Source organism: Hemitrygon akajei, chromosome 12 (assembly GCF_048418815.1).
Source record: "Hemitrygon akajei chromosome 12, sHemAka1.3, whole genome shotgun sequence".
Taxonomy (NCBI): Eukaryota; Metazoa; Chordata; class Chondrichthyes; order Myliobatiformes; family Dasyatidae; genus Hemitrygon; species Hemitrygon akajei.
In genome coordinates this window covers 99,840,059-99,858,894 of record NC_133135.1, presented here as the reverse complement: position 1 = coordinate 99,858,894, position 18,836 = coordinate 99,840,059, and the positions used below count along the sequence as shown (strand labels likewise).

The 18,836-nt window shown below is 44.6% G+C and overlaps 1 protein-coding gene across 2 annotated transcripts in view; it reads left to right on the top strand.

Moving 5' to 3' along the window:
• LOC140737325 (latent-transforming growth factor beta-binding protein 1-like) overlaps nucleotides 1–18,836 on the top strand; it is a 234,097-nt gene that overhangs the window by 53,978 nt on the left and 161,283 nt on the right. Inside the window, exons 1-2 of one of the 2 annotated variants that reach the window (XM_073063757.1) lie at nucleotides 4,295–4,670; nucleotides 14,122–14,343. In XM_073063757.1, the coding sequence (XP_072919858.1) occupies nucleotides 4,457–4,670; nucleotides 14,122–14,343 (436 nt within the window). In that variant the 5' untranslated portion in view covers nucleotides 4,295–4,456. Of the gene's footprint in view, nucleotides 1–4,294; nucleotides 4,671–14,121; nucleotides 14,344–18,836 lie in introns of those variants that run through there. The other variant, XM_073063756.1, reaches the window with a different exon arrangement.

Here is an 18,836-nt window from a genome sequence, read left to right as displayed (position 1 = left end):
GACAGGTGCTTGAAGAGCAAGGCACAGAGGGATGTGGATGCAGTAACCAAGGGCTTGTTTCTGTGCCGTACAATAAAAGACTCTGCACTTTATTTTCTTCTCCCACTCTTCCCTCCTCCCCTCCCTTTTGTTCCTCTCTATTTCTCTTTCCCTCTGTCTTTCCTCTTTTGAAAAAAACGCTTTGATCAGCAGCCAATCCAGATATCAGGAGTTTTGAGAGAAGGGGACTTCAATCAAGTCCACTGCCTGAGTACGAAAGGCAATAGTGGAAAAGAGTTTCAACCAGAGACCAACTGGCATTTGAGATTGGTTAGCGCGGACAAACCAAAGGAAGGCAGAGGCAACTGCAGTGGACAGAATCAGAGTGGTGATCTTGAGGCGTCGGTCAGATATAGCAAAAGAAACGAAAAGTGCAAGGTTAATTTTTTTTCTCCTTCCCTTCTTTATATCTCTTCAGCTGAGACATTAGAGATGCCAGGCAGGATAGTGGAATGTTCCTCTTGCAGGATGTGGGAAGGCAGGGAGATCTCCAGTGTCCCTGACGACTACAACTATGAGAAGTGCATCCAGCTGCGGCTTCTACCAATCCGTGTTAGGAGTTGGAGCTGGAACTGGATGAACTCTGGATCATGTGGGAGGCTGAGGGGGTGATAGACAGGACATATAGAGAGGTAGTTACACTCAAGGTGCAGGACATGGAAGACTGGGTGACAGACAGGAAGGAGAAAGGGGTTAAGGAGCCAGTGCAGAGTACCCCTGTGCCCAACCCCTCAACAACAGGGATATCACGTTGGATACTGTTGGGGTGATGACCTAACAGAGGAAAGTCACAGTAGTCGGGTCTCTGGCACCGAGTTTGCCTCTGACTCTGAAGGGAAGTGGGGAGAAGAGGCACGCTGTGATACTAGGGGATTTGTTAGTTGGGGGAATGGACAGGAGGTTCTGTGGGCGGGGATGAGCTTCCCAGGTGGTTTGTTGCCTCTGGGGTGTCAGGGTCTGGGATATCTCAGATGGAGTCCTCAGCATTCCTAAGTGGGAGGATGAACAGCCAGAGGCCATATCCTTACAGGTACCAATGACCTGGGTAGGACAAGTGACGAGGTTCTGCATAGGGAGTTCAGGGAGTTAGGAGCTAAGTTAAAGGGTTGTGATCTCAGGATTGCTACTCATGCCACATGCTAGTGAGGCCAGAACTAGGAAGATTATACAGTTGAATATGTGGCTAAAGAGTTTGTGTAGGTGGGAGGGCATAAGGTTTTTGGATCATTGGGCTCTCCTCCAGGGAAGGTGCGACCTGTACAGAGGGATGGTTTGCACCTGAACTGAAGTGCTACTAATATCCTAGCGGGGTTTTGTTAATGTTGTACGGTGTGGTTCAAACTAGAGTTGCAGGGTGATGGGAACCATAGTGCCAGAACAATTAGTGGAGAGGTTGTGGAGGCAGGTGTTGGTAAGACCTCAAAGTTAAAAATTGTAAGGTTGAGCACGGTGCGACTAGTGCCCTGAGCTGCGTATATTTCAATGCAAAAGTATTGTAGGAAAGGGGGATGATGGTGTTGAAGGTGAGGTCACTAGTTTACAAACAGAAGCAATGTGTAGTGAGGAGAGGCTGTTGAAAGGGCAAAATTGCAGTCACCAGGATGAGTTGCAACGTAAAAGACAGACAAAATCGAAAAGGGTGAATACAGGAATGAAGGTGTTGTATCTGAATGCGTGCAGTATACGGAATAAAGTCGATGAACTTGCAACACAGTTGCAGACTGGCGGGTATCACTGTAGGCATCACTGAAAGAAGATTATAGCTGGGAGGTTAACATCCAAGAATGCATATTGTATTGAAAGGACAGGCAGGAAGACAAAGGGGGCAGTGTTGCTCTTTTGCTAAAAAATTAAATCAAATCATTAGAAAGAGGTGATAGAGGGTGGGAAGGTGTTGAATCATTGTGGATAGAGCTAAGGAACTGTAAGGGTGAAAAGACCCTGATGATAGTTTTAGATAAACTCCCAAACAGTAGTAAGGATGTGGCCCACAAATTACAACAGGAGATAGAAAATGCATGCCAAAAGGGCAATGTTAAAACAGTCATGGGGGACTTCAATATACAGGTAGGTTGGGCAAACTCAGGTAAGTGCTAGATTACAGGAAGGGGAATTTCTAGAGAGGCTACGAGTTGGCTTTTTAGAGCAGCTCGTATTTGAGCCCACTAGGGGATTCTGGATTGAGTGTTGTGCAATGAACCAGAATTGATTAAAGAGCTTAGGTTAAAACAACCCATGTGATCATAATTTGATCAAAATCATGCTGAAATTTGAAAGCTAAAGTCAGATGTATCAGTATTACAGTGGAGTAAAGGGGATTGCAGAGGCATGAGAGAGGAGTTGGCCAGAATTGATTGGAAAAGAACACTGGCAGGGATGATGGCAGAGCTGCATTGACTGGAAGTTCTGGAAGCAATTCGGAAGGGTCAGGATACATACATCCCAACAAGGAAGAAGTATTCTGAGGGAAAGATGGCACAACCATAGTTAACAGGAAATGGCAAAGCCAACATGAAAGCCAAAGAAAGGGCATATAATAGAACAAAAAATAGTGAGAAGTTAGAGGATTGGGAAGCATTTGAAAAATAACAGAGCTATTGATTCCATTATCCAAATCATTGAACATATAACGTGAAAAGAATTGTTCCCAACATGTACCCCTGTGGAACACCACTAGTCACCAGCAACCAACCAGAAAAGGGCTCCCTTTATTCCCACTCTTTGCCTCCAGCCAATCAGCCACTGCTTTATCCATGCTCGAATCTTTCCTGGAGTACATGGGCTCATAGCTTGTAAAGCAGCCTCATGTGTGGGACCTTGTCAGAGACCTTCTGAAAATCCAAGTACACAACATTAACCATTTCAGAAGAATGAGAAGTGACCTCAATGAAACCTAACAAATGGTGAAAGGCCTTGATAGAGTGGATGTGTAGAGGATGATTCCTATGGTGGGAGAGTCCAAGACCAGAGGACACAGGCTTGGAATAGAGAGGCATCTGTTTAGAATGGAGATGAGGAGAAATTTCTTTAGCCAGAGAGTGGTGAATCAGTGAAATTCTTTGCTACAGGCAGCTGTGCAGGCCAAGTCTTCATGTATATTTAAGGTAGAGGTTGATAGATTCTTGATTGGTCAGGGCATAAAGAGATACAGGGAGAAGGAAGGAGGATAGAGCTGAGAGGAAAATTGGATCAGCCATGTTGAAATGACAGAGCAGACTCGATGGGCCAAATGGCCTAATTCTGTTCCTGTATCTTATGGTCTTATAACCTTGTGGTCTTCTCTCTTTCTCTCTCTTCCACTTCCCTTTCTTCACCTGCTGGTGTTGTCTGTTGTGTCCGGTGCTCACGATGTAGCCTCTGTTACATTGGTGATACCCATCATAAATTGAGGGGGGGGGGGTTACTTACCTTCGCACTATCCACCTCAAGCAGGAATTCCCAGTGGCCAAACATTTAAATTCCAATTCCCATTCCTATTCCGACATGTCGGTCCTCGCCCTCCTGGTGTGCCACTATGACACCACCCTCAGGAACAACACCTGATGTTCAATTGGGGTAGCCTCCAACCAGTTGGCATGAATATCAATTTCTCCTTCCAGTAAACAAACTCCACCCCCCCCCCCCCCAATTCCCTCTGAACACTTACCTCTTCTCACCAGCCTATTACTTCCCCTTGGGTCCCCTCCTCCTTCCCTTTCTCCTATTGTCCACTCTCCTATCAGATTCTTCCTTCTCGAGCCCTTGACTTTTCCCACCCACCTGGCTTCACCTATCACCTTCCAGATAGCCTCCTTCCCCTTCCCCCACCTTTTTATTTTGGCATCTTCCCCCTTCTTTCCAGTCTTGAAGAAGGGTCTCAGCCTGAAACATTGACTGTTTACTCATCTTCAGAGACCCTTTGACTTCCTCCAGCATTTTGTGTGTGTTGCTCTGAATTTCCAGCATCTGCAGACCCTTTCATGCTTCCCCTTCCCTTTCTCTTTCCCCTCCACCCCCATTCCTTCCCCCCACTGTGCACACAGTTCTATGTAATGTTTTTAGATTTGAGGCTCACACTTACTGACTAAATCTGGCTTCAGCCTCACTTTGCAGAACCCAATTTATTTTCCTAATAAAGGGTGATCTTAATTTTCCACCGCGTGCGTCCTGTCAGTGCATAGTTGTACTGAAGTCTGATGTTGTACGGAGCAATTTGGACAGACCTTTACTGGGTTAACTCTCAGGCTGAAATGTCTGTTACCCCTCATGAAGTGCCTGTTTGGATTCCTGCCCAGATTATACTCACTATGCTGTATTTAATTAAACTCCCATACGAAGGATCACAAAGTCTGTGGAGATTTTAAGATATTCTTCGCATTAGCTTCGGCTTCAGTTTCCTCCCTCAGCTGGTTGGGGGCCCGAACCTTCGGGGACTCCGATGGATTTCAGGCTGTGGTGGAGCGCTCTGCTCATACCGCTCGCGGTTAATCAGATCACTGAGGTGCGGAAGATCAAGATTCTCTTTACCCCCACCGTCTGTCAGCAGAAGTGCGAGGCTGGACGATGCGAGAAGCGCTGCGAAAAGGGTAACGTCACCACAGTCTACAGTGACAGTAGCCCTGCGGACAGAGCCACAGCTGGATTCCGAGCGTGTGAGTAACTGGAGGCCATCTGAAGCAGGAGTGGGGAGAGGGAGCTTTACAAAGCTTTCCTGAGTTCAGCAGCTCCACCATGTAATTTACTCCATGTGGCCCAGCAGATGTGACTCTGAAATTTGATTTATTTTGCAGATGAGAGTCAGAAATTCTTCCACTGTGGTTTTGGTGGAAGGAGATTTTATTTTCTCTCTCTCATTCTGATCCTGTCTACCCCATTCTCACTTTTAAACGGAGCTGTAATTTAAAACTTACTCGAGCTTGTGTAAGGTCAGAGTAAGGGTGGAGGGGGGGAGTCAATAGTCGACACGTACACTCATTGAAACACAAGATGACAGTGAGCTCAGCGTTTACGAAGCTGCTGAAATAATCAGTGTTTTGTTCCTGTGAGAAGTGCTAGTTATGCTTTTCAACTTCTCGCATTGAGCACGAGTAGACTGGGACCGTGTACATCTCATTTTGGCCGTCAGTGTTGCCAGCAGGAGGTGCGTGGCACACTCTCGTCCCCAGCTGCGCTGACATGATTTGTTTGGCCTCCTGTTGACATTGTTTTTAGGAAAATGCACAACTTGGTGAGAAGGAAGGAAGGGTTAGCTGCTGGAGCCTCCATGTTGGCTCCCGTTGTCGATGGCAGGCGTGTTTCTACCCTGGCCGGCAGTGAGTCACAGGGTAGTTGCTGAGCAGTGACACTGCTGTATGTCAGATCCATATCACTGTGGATCTGGATACACTGTGTGTTACACTGGCCGTGGTACCTCCTTCTGTAAGGAGCTTAGGGTTAACAGTGTGAGATGATGTCCTTTTAAGGGTTTTATTAAGTGCTTTTGCTTTGTCAAGTTGAAATGATTACTGCGATGGAGGAGTACTGAGATATTGGCATAGCATATAAAACTTTGTCAATAGGTGTGTGGCAGAGAGTGCATTGACTGGCTGCGTCACGGCCTGGTATGGAAACACCAATCCCTTTGAGTGGAAAACCCTACAAAAGGTAGTGGATTCAGCCCTGTCTGTCACAGCTAAAGCCCTCCTGTATCTACATGAAACACTGTCCTAGGAACGCAGCATCCATCATCAGAGATCCTCACCTCCCAGGCATGCTTTCTTCTTGCTTCTGCCATCAGGTAGAAGATACAAGAGCGTCAGGACACACCACCATGTTCAAGTACAGTTACTACCCCTCAACCAACAGGCTCTTAAATAAAAGGGGATAATTACACTCACTGGCCCATCCATTGAGATGTTCCCAGAACCAGTGATTTCACTTTAAGGACTCTTTATCTCATTATCTCATGTTCTCATTGTTTATTGCTATTTATTGATATTTGCATTTGCACAGTGTGTTGTCTTCTGCACTCTGGTTGACCTTTCATTGATCCTGTTACAGTTACTGTTCTGTAGATTTGCTGAGTATGCCCGCAGGAAAATGAATCTCACGGTTGTATATGGAGATACTTTGATAATAAAGTTCCCTTTGAACTTTGACTGCACCTCTGTACCGCCAGTGTAATTCTGCTGCAGGTTTGGCTGAAACAACGAACCCCTGTCTGCTTCCTCAATGTTCCTTAAGGAAGGAACTGTATCACCCTTTTGCCTGTCCAACTGCGACTCCTGACTCAACCTTACCTCTAAAAGGGCTGCTGGATAGCATCTTTAACCTCCGTAGAAGCAGTGAGGGTAAACCAGACTCCCCATCTGACTTGCACGGGGGACCTAATCTGGCAATATTCGAAAGCACAGAGTGGTACTTTTCAGCCAGCATTCTGCATTCCTCCTGACCAATACCTGTGCACCAGAGAACATGGACGCAGTGCAGACCACTTTTGCCATCATTACCACCCAAAAGATTACAGCTGAACTTTTACCTCAGCAATGCTGTCCTGCACCAAGCTTTATCCCTGTATTCCCTTCACGTCTAAAGTACTATCAATGGTTCAAATAGTTCCATTTAATATCAGAGAATGCATAGTATACAACCTGAAATCCTTACTCTTCACAGACATCCAAGAAACAGAAAAAAAAGAACAGCAGAAAAACATCAGAACCCCCAAAACACCCCTCCCCCTCCAACACACACGCAGCAGTAAAAACATCAACCCTCCCCCCAGTTGATCCAGCAAAAGCCCTCCCCCCCCCCCCCCACCACCCATCATGCAAGCAATAGCAAAGTCCCCGGAGATCAAGATCTGGAGTCTGTCAGAAACTACTGTCCATCCCAACACTTTGACATCTCAGACAGGCTCTCTCTCACTCGTGGGAGAGAGATATCACTCCTGCAACAATAAGAGGGGAGACTAACAGCTCACTATTTCGATGTTACAATCTACTGCATCATTCTTCCAAGTCCCCCAACTCAAGGACTGGCAGACTCTCATGAGACAGAGAGAGATCGATCCTCGGCAACAAATCGGGTCTTCCATAGAGGCGCATGTCTTCCAGGGTGCACATGGAGATATCAGAACGCCAAGCTGCTCAACAAGTCCAAGAGCCTGAAACCATAGAGAACCATAATTTAAGCACTGCTGTAGATCACTAACTCTGACAGGACCCCAGCCACCCTGAAAGAAAACAAAAGAGAAAAGTAAGCAAGCTGTTCCGTGGACAAACTGGAAGAGGTCACTTCGGCCCACAAAAACCTCTGGCACCATCTTTAGCTCCTCCCACTTTGCCTTCTCTGTCTTGAAAATATTCAGTAATCGAGCCTCCAAAACTCAGGATCAGAATCAGGTTTATCATCATTGGCGTATATGATGTGAAACAATTCCACTAACCACTGGATAAAGAGATTTCTCTGTTATATGTGTCCCGATTGTCCCAGATAGAGCAGATTGTTCTCCATTTGGCTGGGTGAGCATATTTCTAAGAACATGTGAGAAGCTCAGCCCATCAAGGATGAAGTAATCTCCATGACTGGTACCTCATTCACCATTCTAAATATCCGATCCCTTTAGCATGTGTTGTGCACCATTCAGCTAAGCCTTCAGTAACAGAGCACGACAAATACAGAGTGGATCAAATCACAAGTGTGTTTATTACCTGCAAGGGAATGTCTACATCTGTAAGCTACATCCCCATCTCCATCAGGTGGCTTCAATCATACAGCTCAAAGCAAATCAGTTTTATACTTTTACAGAGTCCAGTACTTCATCATCTTCATGTCTTTGAGGTCATTCCAGCCCTTAGTTGCATTCCTGTCTTATCTCACTTCCATTTTGAATGAGCTGCATTTGTCTTTGAGGCTTCCCTCCCCCCCACCCCCCCCGAAGGCTGTGTCCTGTTTTTCTCTGCTTTCAATTTTTGATGGTGTCTTACTACCAGGGTGCTCTCTGCAGTTACCTGATGAGGCAACCATAGCCTTCGGCCAGGAGCAGATGTCGTTGGGAGGTTCCCAACCTTCATAGAATTTTTCAACATTTAACCACTACACTCTCCAGTTGGCAGGTCGGCAGTGGTGGCCAAGTCGCTGCCCATCTGTTCCTGACTTCAAGCTCAACTCCATATCCAGCAAGATCATGTAATGCCAAAGCACCCCCTGCCATGAAACACATACCCAGCAAACTTCCCATCCATATCTGCACATCAAGAAACCAGCAAAGCACTCTGATGGAGCAGGATTTCTAGTGTCGACCAGGGATGTTGCATCCTAGCTGTCCAGGTTTGCAAGCCAGGGCAGAACAATATGGTGGGAAATCTGTTGCCCATGTAGCAAGCTGGCCATCTCCATGCAGCAGATGAACTCAAAGGAATGGCAAAGACTGAAATAGGTTGGCACCATCAGTGCCGTAGGAGTTGCCAGTCAGCGTTGAACTCAACATAGCACTGGCTTGGTAACTCCAGCTGGAGATTATTCCCTCAGAGGTTTACTCCCAAAGCCTTCCCCATGAGTGGGTACAGCCGCAAGGCAGCGGAGGTTTGAGGTCAGAGTTTTTCTTCTCCTAGGTGAGCTGCCAATCATGGCTGACGAGCCCCATCTGCCCAAAGTGACTGGTTTTAAGGTGCCTGTAACCCGCCTTTGCCCCTTTTCCTGTCAGTAGAAGCAGTTTCACTGGGCTTAGTAGCCAAGTCACTCCTGGAGGCCAGGAGCTGGACTTGGTTGTCTGAGGCTATTTGTGGTGCACACCAGTGGGAGCATTTCATAGCAAGTGGGAGTTTATCCCCATCACCACCCCAAGTTATAACAACCTTCAGATATAGGAACAGAATTAGGCCATTTGGCCCATCAGATCTGCTCTGGCATTTCATCATGGCTGATCTTCTCAGCCACCCCCCCCCCCCCCCGTCTCCTGCCTTCTCCCTGTATCCATTCACGACCTGACTAATCAAGGACTTGCCAACTTCTGCCTTAAATATCCCCAGTGAAGTGGCCTCCACAGCCACCTGTGGCAACAAATTCCACAGGTTCACCACCCTCTGGCTAAAGAAATTCCTCCTCATCGATGTTCTAAATGGATGCCCCTCCAGTCTGAGGCAGTGTCCTCTGGTCTTAGATTCCCCCATCATTGGAAACATCCTTTCCACATCACCTCTATCGAGGCCTTTCAGCACTTGAAAGGTTTCAATGGGGTCATTTCTCATTCTGCTGAACTCCTGCAAGTAGAGGCCCAGAAAAATCAAACGCTCCTCATACGACAAACCTTTCAATCAGGGAATCATTTTCATGAGCTTCTTTTGAACCCTCTCCAATGTCAGCATATCCTTTCTTAAATGAGGGGCTCAAAACTGCTCACAATACTTCACCAGTGTCTCATAAATCCTCAACTTTCTTTTATATTCTCATCCAATCTTTTATTCTGTTAAGTTAAGGAACTTGATGCAACAAGGAAACTGTCGTAGGATGAGATTGATCATTAGAATCTAATACTCAGCATCCACTAATCAACAGTGAGACTCAGGAAGCTGTGGAGTATTGTACAGGTCGAGGAAGGTCAGCTGTGCATTTAATATGAAAAAACATCATTAGATAAACTGTTAACAAGTATTTTCCTGAAATCAAACCAGAACGTGTTGTAAATACTGGCAGGGCAGGGAGTATCTGCAGAGAGAGCAGAGTTAATGCTTTGGGTCTCATCTAAAACAGACATAGGTGAATGCTGGGAAAGCAGGACGAAGAGGAGAGGAACCAAGGAGAGACTGAATGCTGGAAATAACTCTGGCTGAATGACAATAACAGGCATTCAAGGCACAGGACCAAGAATAGAGTTCAACCACTTCAAGCAAGAGTCCACTAACATCCACAGCCATTCAGTCTCTTGGTATCCATCCTATCACAGTTAACACAGCCACCCCTGGTCATTCTCTTCATCTCCACTGTATGTCAGTTCACACAGCTCCCCTGGGTCATTCACAACTTTGGTCTCCACCCTGTCACAGTTCACACAGCTCCCCTGGGTCATTCACAACTTTGGTCTCCACCCTGTCACAGTTCACACAGCTCCCCTGGTCATTCTCTTCATCTCCACTGTATGTCAGTTCACACAGCTCCCCTGGGTCATTCACAACTTTGGTCACCACCCCGTCACTGTTCATACAGCTCCCCTGGGTCATTCACAACTTTGGTCACCACCCCGTCACTGTTCATACAGCTCCCCTGGGTCATTCACAACTTTGGTCACCACCCCGTCACTGTTCATACAGCTCCCCTGGGTCATTCACAACTTTGGTCTCCACCCTGTTACAGTTCACACAGCTCCCCTGGGTCATTCACAACTTTGGTCTCCACCCTGTCACTGTTCATACAGCTCCCCTGGGTCATTCACAACTTTGGTCTCCACCCTGTTACAGTTCACACAGCTCCCCTGGGTCATTCACAACTTTGGTCTCCACCCTGTTACAGTTCACACAGCTCCCCTGGTTCATTCACAACTTTGGTCACCACCCTGCCTCAATTCATACAGCTCCCCTGGTTCATTCACAACTTTGGTCTCCACCCTGTCACTGTTCATACAGCTCCCCTGGGTCATTCACAACTTTGGTCTCCACCCTGTTACAGTTCACACAGCTCCCCTGGTTCATTCACAACTTTGGTCACCACCCTGCCTCAATTCATACAGCTCCCCTGGGTCATTCACAACTTTGGTCACCACCCTGTTACAGTTCACACAGCTCCCCTGGTTCATTCACAACTTTGGTCACCACCCTGCCTCAATTCATACAGCTCCCCTGGTTCATTCACAACTTTGGTCACCACCCTGTCACAGTTCACACAGCTCCCCTGGTTCATTCACAACTTTGGTCACCACCCTGCCTCAATTCATACAGCTCCCCTGGTTCATTCACAACTTTGGTCACCACCCTGTCACAGTTCACACAGCTCCCCTGGTTCATTCACAACTTTGGTCACCACCCTGCCTCAATTCATACAGCTCCCCTGGGTCATTCACAACTTTGGTCTCCACCCTGTCACAGTTCACACAGCTCATTCTCTTGGTTTCCACACAGCTCCCCTGAGTCATTCTCTTGAACAGTACCCTGTCATAGTTCACACAGTCACCCCTGGATCATTCATTCTCCTGATCTCCACCCTGTATCAGTTGACAAAGCCACCCCGGTCATTGTCTTGGTCTGCACCCTGTCACAGTTCACACAGCCATCCCTGGTCATTCACTCTCTTGGTCTCCACCCTGTCATTCATATTTCTTTTGTCCATCCATCTTTCTCCTTTTTCTGAAACTGGTTTTCTAACTTTTCTCACTTCTAATCAAAGTTCCAAGTAAATTTATTATCAAAGTACATACGTATATGTCACTATACACAGCCTTGAAATTCATTTTCTTGTAGGCATGCTCAATAAATCCACAATAAAATAATAATCATAATAGATTCATTGAAATGCACCAACTAGGACATTCAGCCAGTGTGCAGAAGACAACAAACTGTGCAATAAGAAATAAATAAATAATAATAATAATAAAGGAATAAGCACTTAATATCGAGAACATGAGATGAAGATTTCTTGAAAGCGTGCCCATAAGTTGTGGGAACAGTTCAGTGAAAGGCCAAGTGAAGTTATCCCCTTAGGTTAAAGGACCTGATGGTTGAGGGGTGATAACTTGGGGTGGTGCTTGTCCTGAGGCCCCTGTACCTCCTTCCTGATGGGAGCAGAGAGAAGAGAGCATGGTCTTGGTGGTGAGGATCTCTGATGATGGATGCTGCTTTCCTCCGATAAAGCTCCATTCTGAAATGTCACCAATCTAAAATGTTAACACTGGTTCTCTCTCTGTAGACGATGCCTGATCTGCTATTCCCACTATTTCCTGTTTTTATCCTTTAACAGGAGGATTCTGGCAGCCATATACAGCACTTCACAACTGCAAGTTGTTTTAAGATAATCAGAAAGCATTTTAAAATTAGTCTAAGAGTCCTCTGAAGTATTTTTCACTCAACAGTTTATTCTTATAAGTAAAGATTTGTGGTTGTGCAAGGGTTATACTTGAATATTTTCTTGGGTTTAGAAGGTCTGCTCATAGCATGCGGTACTGATTCAACTTCCTGTAATTAATAATAATTTAACGCATTCTTCCCAAATTACATTTCTCCACATTCAAACGTCAGTAGGCATCCGAAAAAGGCAACCTCGTAATCCTCACCCAATAAGCTGCATGTTCTGAAGTCTACATCATGTATTGTGCAAGTGTTCAGACCTCGCACACAGTGGTCAAACAGTTCCCACCCTCTCTACAGCACAGAATCAGACCATTGTTCCCTGAAGGATTTTTTTTTTGTCATTCTAGAAACTTTGATTAATTGCCTTTTTAATCTTGCTATCTCACTTGCAGTTTCCTATCGCTAAAATTATTCTGGGTAACCATCCAGGTTTTGACGTGTTATGATGGTGTGGGGCCCCTATTGGTCAGGGTCGACAACAGATGTTGTGTCCTAGCTGTCGGTACACATGCCAGGGCAGTACAATATGGAGAGAAAGCTGGTGTCCATGCAGCAAGCACCCACTCTCTGAACCCAAAGCAACGGCAGACAGTTTGACATCAGCAGCATTACAGGAGTTACCAGTGTTGAAGTCAACGTAGGACTGCCTTAGGGACTCCAGCTCCAAATTTTTCCCTCAGGTTTTACTCCAGAAGCCTTCCCCATGAGTGGGTACAGCCACAAGGTAGCAGACGTTTGAGATCAGAGTCTTCCTTCTCCTCAATGAGCAGTCAACCATGGCTGACGAGCCCCATCTGCCTGAAGCAACTGGTTTAAAGGAACCAGTAATCTGCCTTTGCCCCTTCTCCTGTCAGTAAAGATGGCTCCACTGGGCTTAGTAGCTAAACCACACACATACATATATATCAGTTAAAATAAGTAGTGCAAAAACAGAAAGTGAGGTAGTGTCCATTCAGAAATCTGATGTCAGAGGGGAAGAAGCTGTTTCGGAATCACTGAGTGTGTGTGTTCAGGCTTCTGTACCTCCTTCCTGATGGTAGCAATGAGAAGAGGGCATGTCCTGGGTGATGGAGGTCCTTAATGATGTACACCACCTTTCTGAGGCACCACTCCTTGAAGATGCCTTGGATAGCATGGACAAAAGAATTTCAACAAATCTCATTATGAATTGAATGGTAAATTGCAGACCAAGATATCAAGGCACGGTGACCAATCAAGAGCTTTGATCAAACAGCCAGAAGTAAGGTCTTGTTCGTTTCTCGTGCTGTATGTGCCCTGAGAACCTACCATTCAATTCATAAAGTCAAAATCAAAGCTGAGTTTCTTCAGAAGTTCAACCACACATGTATACCCATGAATACAGCCAAACAAAACAGCGTTTCTCCAGGGCCAAGGTGAACCACACACAGTACCAACAGTCACACACAGCACACATAACAAATATGGTCCTATACAGATGTATATGTGTGCACAGGTGCAGTGAAAACCCTACTGACGCAAATGCATAGCATCAGATAATTCACAAGAAAATCATAAATTACTCTCTGACTCTGTATTGACGTCAGACACCTGTTGACATTAACCTGACTTTAATCCCACTTCTTTCTCCTGTACTCAATACTTTGATTTGTGAAGGTTGCAAATTCTATTCCTGAGAGCAGACTACAAATTTATATCCAGGTTGTGCAGCGGTGTATTTGGGTAACACGTCTACATGTAAACAGTTGGAAAGTTTGAAATTCCTTTCCACAAATGGCAGATGATCCCTGGTGGATTGTTAATTTTAACCTGACATTTTTTATTACCGATCTTAAGGGTAAAGGGCCAGGTCAGATAGACGGTTAGCTGGTCCCCAGATGTCATGGAGCATTGGAAGAATCAGATTAAATAGCCTTCTTCGGTTGCCATGCTCTGAGACTATGCACTTGAGTAAGGTCGGTTCCTCTGTTATCGTATCTAGGTTTGGAATTTCTGGAAAAGCAGGAATGACAACAGGAAAGTGTGTGGTAAAGTTGTTCTCAGGTTAGAATCCCCACTTGCCTCTGATATCATTTCTTTCTTTCCCCAGTTCTCTGTACATTTCGATGCCAGAATGGAGGAGTGTGTGTGGGAAGGGATCGGTGTCGTTGCACACCTGGCTTCACGGGAAGAGCCTGTCAGATTCCCGCTTCATCCCGCAGCAGCCAAGTTCTGATCAGCTTCCCAACTGAGGAGCCAGTCGCAGTATCCAAATCTCGGATACGAAGCTCATACACCCTGCCTCTCTCCAACCAACGGCTCCGACACCCGGGTAAGAAGGGTTTCTATCTGATAATTATTATTACACCAACATTTTGTAATGTATGTCCACTTCAACAGAACAGTAATGGGAAAATGAGCTTGAAATTTATTCGTGACTGCTGAACTATTGCTGTGTAAGTGAACAGAGTACACAGGTCAAATAATGAACATAACAGGCACACTATCAGGATAAGAATCAGGTTTAATATCACTGGCTTATATCATGAAATTTGTTGTCTTTGTAGTAGCAGTATATTGCAATACAGAATAATAGAAACAATGTGAATTATAGTGTGTGTATATATGTATAAAATAGTTAATAGTTAAATTGAATAATTAGTGCAAAAATAGAAATAAAAATGTAGTGAGGTTGTGTTCATGGGTTCAATGTCCATTCAAAAATTTGATAGCAGAAGGGAAGAAGCTGTTTCTGAATCATTGAGTGTGTGCCTTCAGGCTCCTGTACACCCTTCCTGAAGGTAGCAATGAGAAGAGGGCACGTCCTAGGTGGTGGGGTCCTCAATGATGGATGCCACCTTTTTGAGACATCGCCCCTTGAAGATGCCCTGGATACTATGGAGGCTGGTGCCCATTTCAGAGCTGACTAATTTTACAACTCCCTGCAGCTTATTTCGATCCTGTGCAGTAGTAACCCCCCCACCCCCCCATACCAGCTGATGATGCAGCCAGTTAAAATACTCTCCACATACATCTGTAGAAATTTGCAAGTGTTTTTGGTGATGTACCAAATCTCCTCAAACTTCTAATGAAATATAGCTTGCAGATTGAATCGGTGGTGAGGAAGACAGATGCAATGGTAGCATTCATTTTGAGAGGACTAGAATATAAAAGCAAGGATGTAACGTTGGGGGTTTCTGGTGAGGCCTCACTTGCAGTGTTGTCAGCACTTCTGGGCCCCTTTGCTAAGAAAGTACGTGCTGACATTGGAGAGGGTTCATGAAACTGATTCCGGGATTGAAAGGCTTGTTGTTTGAGGAACATTTGATGGCTCTTAGCATTCAGAAGAATAAGGGCTGACATCGTTGAAACCTATCGAATGCTGAAAAGCCTCGATAGAGTGGATGTGGAGAGGATGTTTGCTATGGTGGGAGAGTCTAAACCCAGAGGACATAGCCTCAGGATAGAGGGGCGTCCTTTTAGAATGGAGATTAAGAGTAATTTCTTTAGCTAGAGAGTGGTGAATCTATGGAATTTGTTGCCACAAGTAGCTGCGGAGGCCAATTCATTTGGTTGATAGATTCTTGACTGGTCAGGGCATGAAGGGATAGGGGTGAAGGCAGGAGATTGGTGCTTGGAGGGGAATGGATTAGCCTTGATGTAATGGTGGAGCAGACTCAGTGGGCCAAATGGCCTAATTCTGCTCATAGATCTTCTGGTCTTATGTTTTAAAATAATGAATGTTTGTAAGAAAAGTACTGTAATAATTGTGGGCAACTTTAACCAAAGCAAATTGCCAAATGTAGTCATGGGAATGAGATCATGTGTGTTTGGAGCAATTTACTAGAAAAGTACATCGTGCAACCAGAAGGAATGTGAATTTTAGACGTGCTATTTTAAATTACAACAGGTGGAAAGAAAATAGGCTTGGTCTCATAGGTTAAGATCCTGGGGGAAGTGTGGCATTCGGTTTGAGAATGAGAAGCCTGAGTATTTTAAGCTTAAAAAAGTTATTGCAAAGTCTTAAAATGGATGAGAAAATTAGATTAATAAGAGCAATTGTAAATTAGCAGAGACAGCTAAGGAAATACTTCATAATTCTCAAAAATAATAATCCTTCCTATAGAGTGATGACCAGAATTCTACACAAATCTCCAGTGTTTGTTTTATAAGGTTTATTTACAGTGCCTATAAAAACTTGTCTCTCCCCTTGAAAGTTTTCATGTTTTGTTGTTTTACAACATTGAATCACAATGCATTTAATATGGGATTTTTTGACATTGATCAACAGAAAAAGACTTTTATATCAAAGTGAAAAAAGATCTCTACAAAATGATCTAAATTAATTACAAATATAAAACAGAAAATAATTGATTACATAAGTGTTCACCCCCTTTAATATGGCACATCAAATAATCACTGGTGCAGACAATTGCTTTCCGAAGTCATATAATTAGTTAAATGATCACCTTGTGAAGTCAAGGGGTTTCAATTGATTGTAGTAAAAACAAAGAAACATAGAAACCCTACAGCACAATACAGGCCCTTTGGCCCACAATGCTGTGCCGAACATGTACTTATTTAGAAATTACCTAAGGTTACCCACAGCTTTTATTTTTCTAAGCTCCTCTAAGTAAAAATACACCTCTATCAGGAAAGTCCAACTGCTGGTGAGTCAGTACCTTGGCAAAAGCAACACCATGAAAACAAAAGAACACTCCAAGCAAGTCCGTGAAAAGCACAGGTCAGAAGCTGGATACAAGAAAATTTCCAAGTCACTAAATATCCCTTGGAGTTCAGTTAAGTCAATCATCAAGAAATGGAAAGAATATGGCACAGCTGTAAATCTGGCTAGAGCCTCAAAAGCTGAGTGACTGTGCAAGAAGGGGACTAGTGAGGGAAGCCACCAAGAGACCTCTGATAACTCTGGAGGAGTTAAAAGCTTCAGTGACTGAGATGGGACAACACAGAACCACAGTTGCCCCAGGGCTTCACCAGTCACAGCTTTACGGGAGAGTGGCAAAGAGAAAGTCACTGTCAGAAAAATACTCACATAAAATCTCGGCTAGAGTTTGCCAGAAGGCAGGTGGGAGACTCTGAGTCACCGAGAAGAAAGTTCTATGGTCTGATGAAACCAAAATTAAGCCTTTTGGCCATCAGACTAAACGTTATGTTTGGCATAAGCCAAACATCGCATATCATCAGAAACACACCATTCCCTACCGTGAAGCATGGTGAAGCATTGTGCTGTGTGGGGTGCTTCATTGCAGCAAAATTCAGGGAAATTCAGGAGGAAAGCCTAATGCAGGCGACTTAGGAGAAGATCTGTTTTCCATCAAGACCGTGATCCCAAGTATAAAGCCAAAGCTACACAGTAATGGCTTAAAAACAACAAAGTTAATGTCCTGGAGTGGCCAAGTCAGAGTCCAGACCTCAATCCAATTGAGAATTTGTGGCTGGGCTTGAAAAGGGCTGTTCCCTCACGATCCCCATGCAATCTGACAGAGCTTCAGCAGTTTTGTAAAGAAGAATGGGGAAAAACTGCAGTGTCCAGATGTGCAAAGCCGATAGAGACCTATCCACACATACTCAAGGCTGTAATCGCTGTCAAAGGTGCATCTGACTTAAATACTAAGTCTACTAAATACTAAATACTAAATACTAAATATTAAATACTAAATTCTAAATACTAAATATTAACACTAAATACTGACTTAAAGGGGGTGAATACTTATGCAATCATTTATTTTGTACTTTATATTTATAATTAATTTAGATCATTTTCAATTTAGATCTGTTTTCTCTTTGACATGAAAGAGTCTTTTCCTGTCACTCTGTCAAAAAAAAATCCACTATGATTCAATGTTAACATAGAAACATAGAAAACCTACAACACAATACAGGTCCTTTGGCCCACAATGCTGTGCCGAACATGTACTTACCTTAGAAATTACCTAGGGTTACCCATATCCCTTTATTTTTCTAAGCTTCATGTACCCATCCAGGAGTCTCTTAAAAGACCCTATCGTATCTGCCTCCACCACCATCACCAGCAGCCCATTCCATGCACTCACCACTCTCTGCATAAAAAAACTTACCCCTGACATCTCCTCTGTACCTACTTCCAAGCACCTTAAAACTATGCCCTCTCCTGCTAGCCATTTCCGCCGTGGGAAAAAGTCTCTGACCTGCTACATGATCAATTCCTCTCATCATCTTATACACCTCTGTCAGGTCACCTCTCATCCTCTGCTACTCCGTGGAGAAAAGGCCGAGTTCACTCAACATATTCTCGTAAGGCATGCTCCCCAATCCAGGCAACATCCTTGTAAATCTCCTCTGCACCCTTTCTATAGCTTCCACACCCTTCCTGTAGTGAGGTGACCAGAACTGAGCACAGTACTCCAAGTGGGGTCTGACCAGGGTCCTATATAGCTGCAACATTACCTCTCAGCTCTTAAACTCAATCCCATGGTTGATGAAGGCCAATGAACCGTATACCTTCTTAACCACAGAGTCAACCTGCATAGCAACTTTGAGTGTCCCATGGGCTCAGACCCCAAGATCCCTCTGATCCTCCACACTGCCAAGAGTCTTACCATTAATACTATATTCTGCCATCATATCTGACCTACCAAAATGAACCACCTCACACTTATCTGGGTTGAATTCCATCTGCTACTTCTCAGCCTTGTTTTGCATACTATCGATGTCCCACTGTGACCTCTGACAGCCCTCCGTGCTAAATTGTAAAACAATAAAATATGAAAACTTCCAAGGGAATACTTTTTATAGACACTGTAATTTTTTTATTTAGCAGTACAG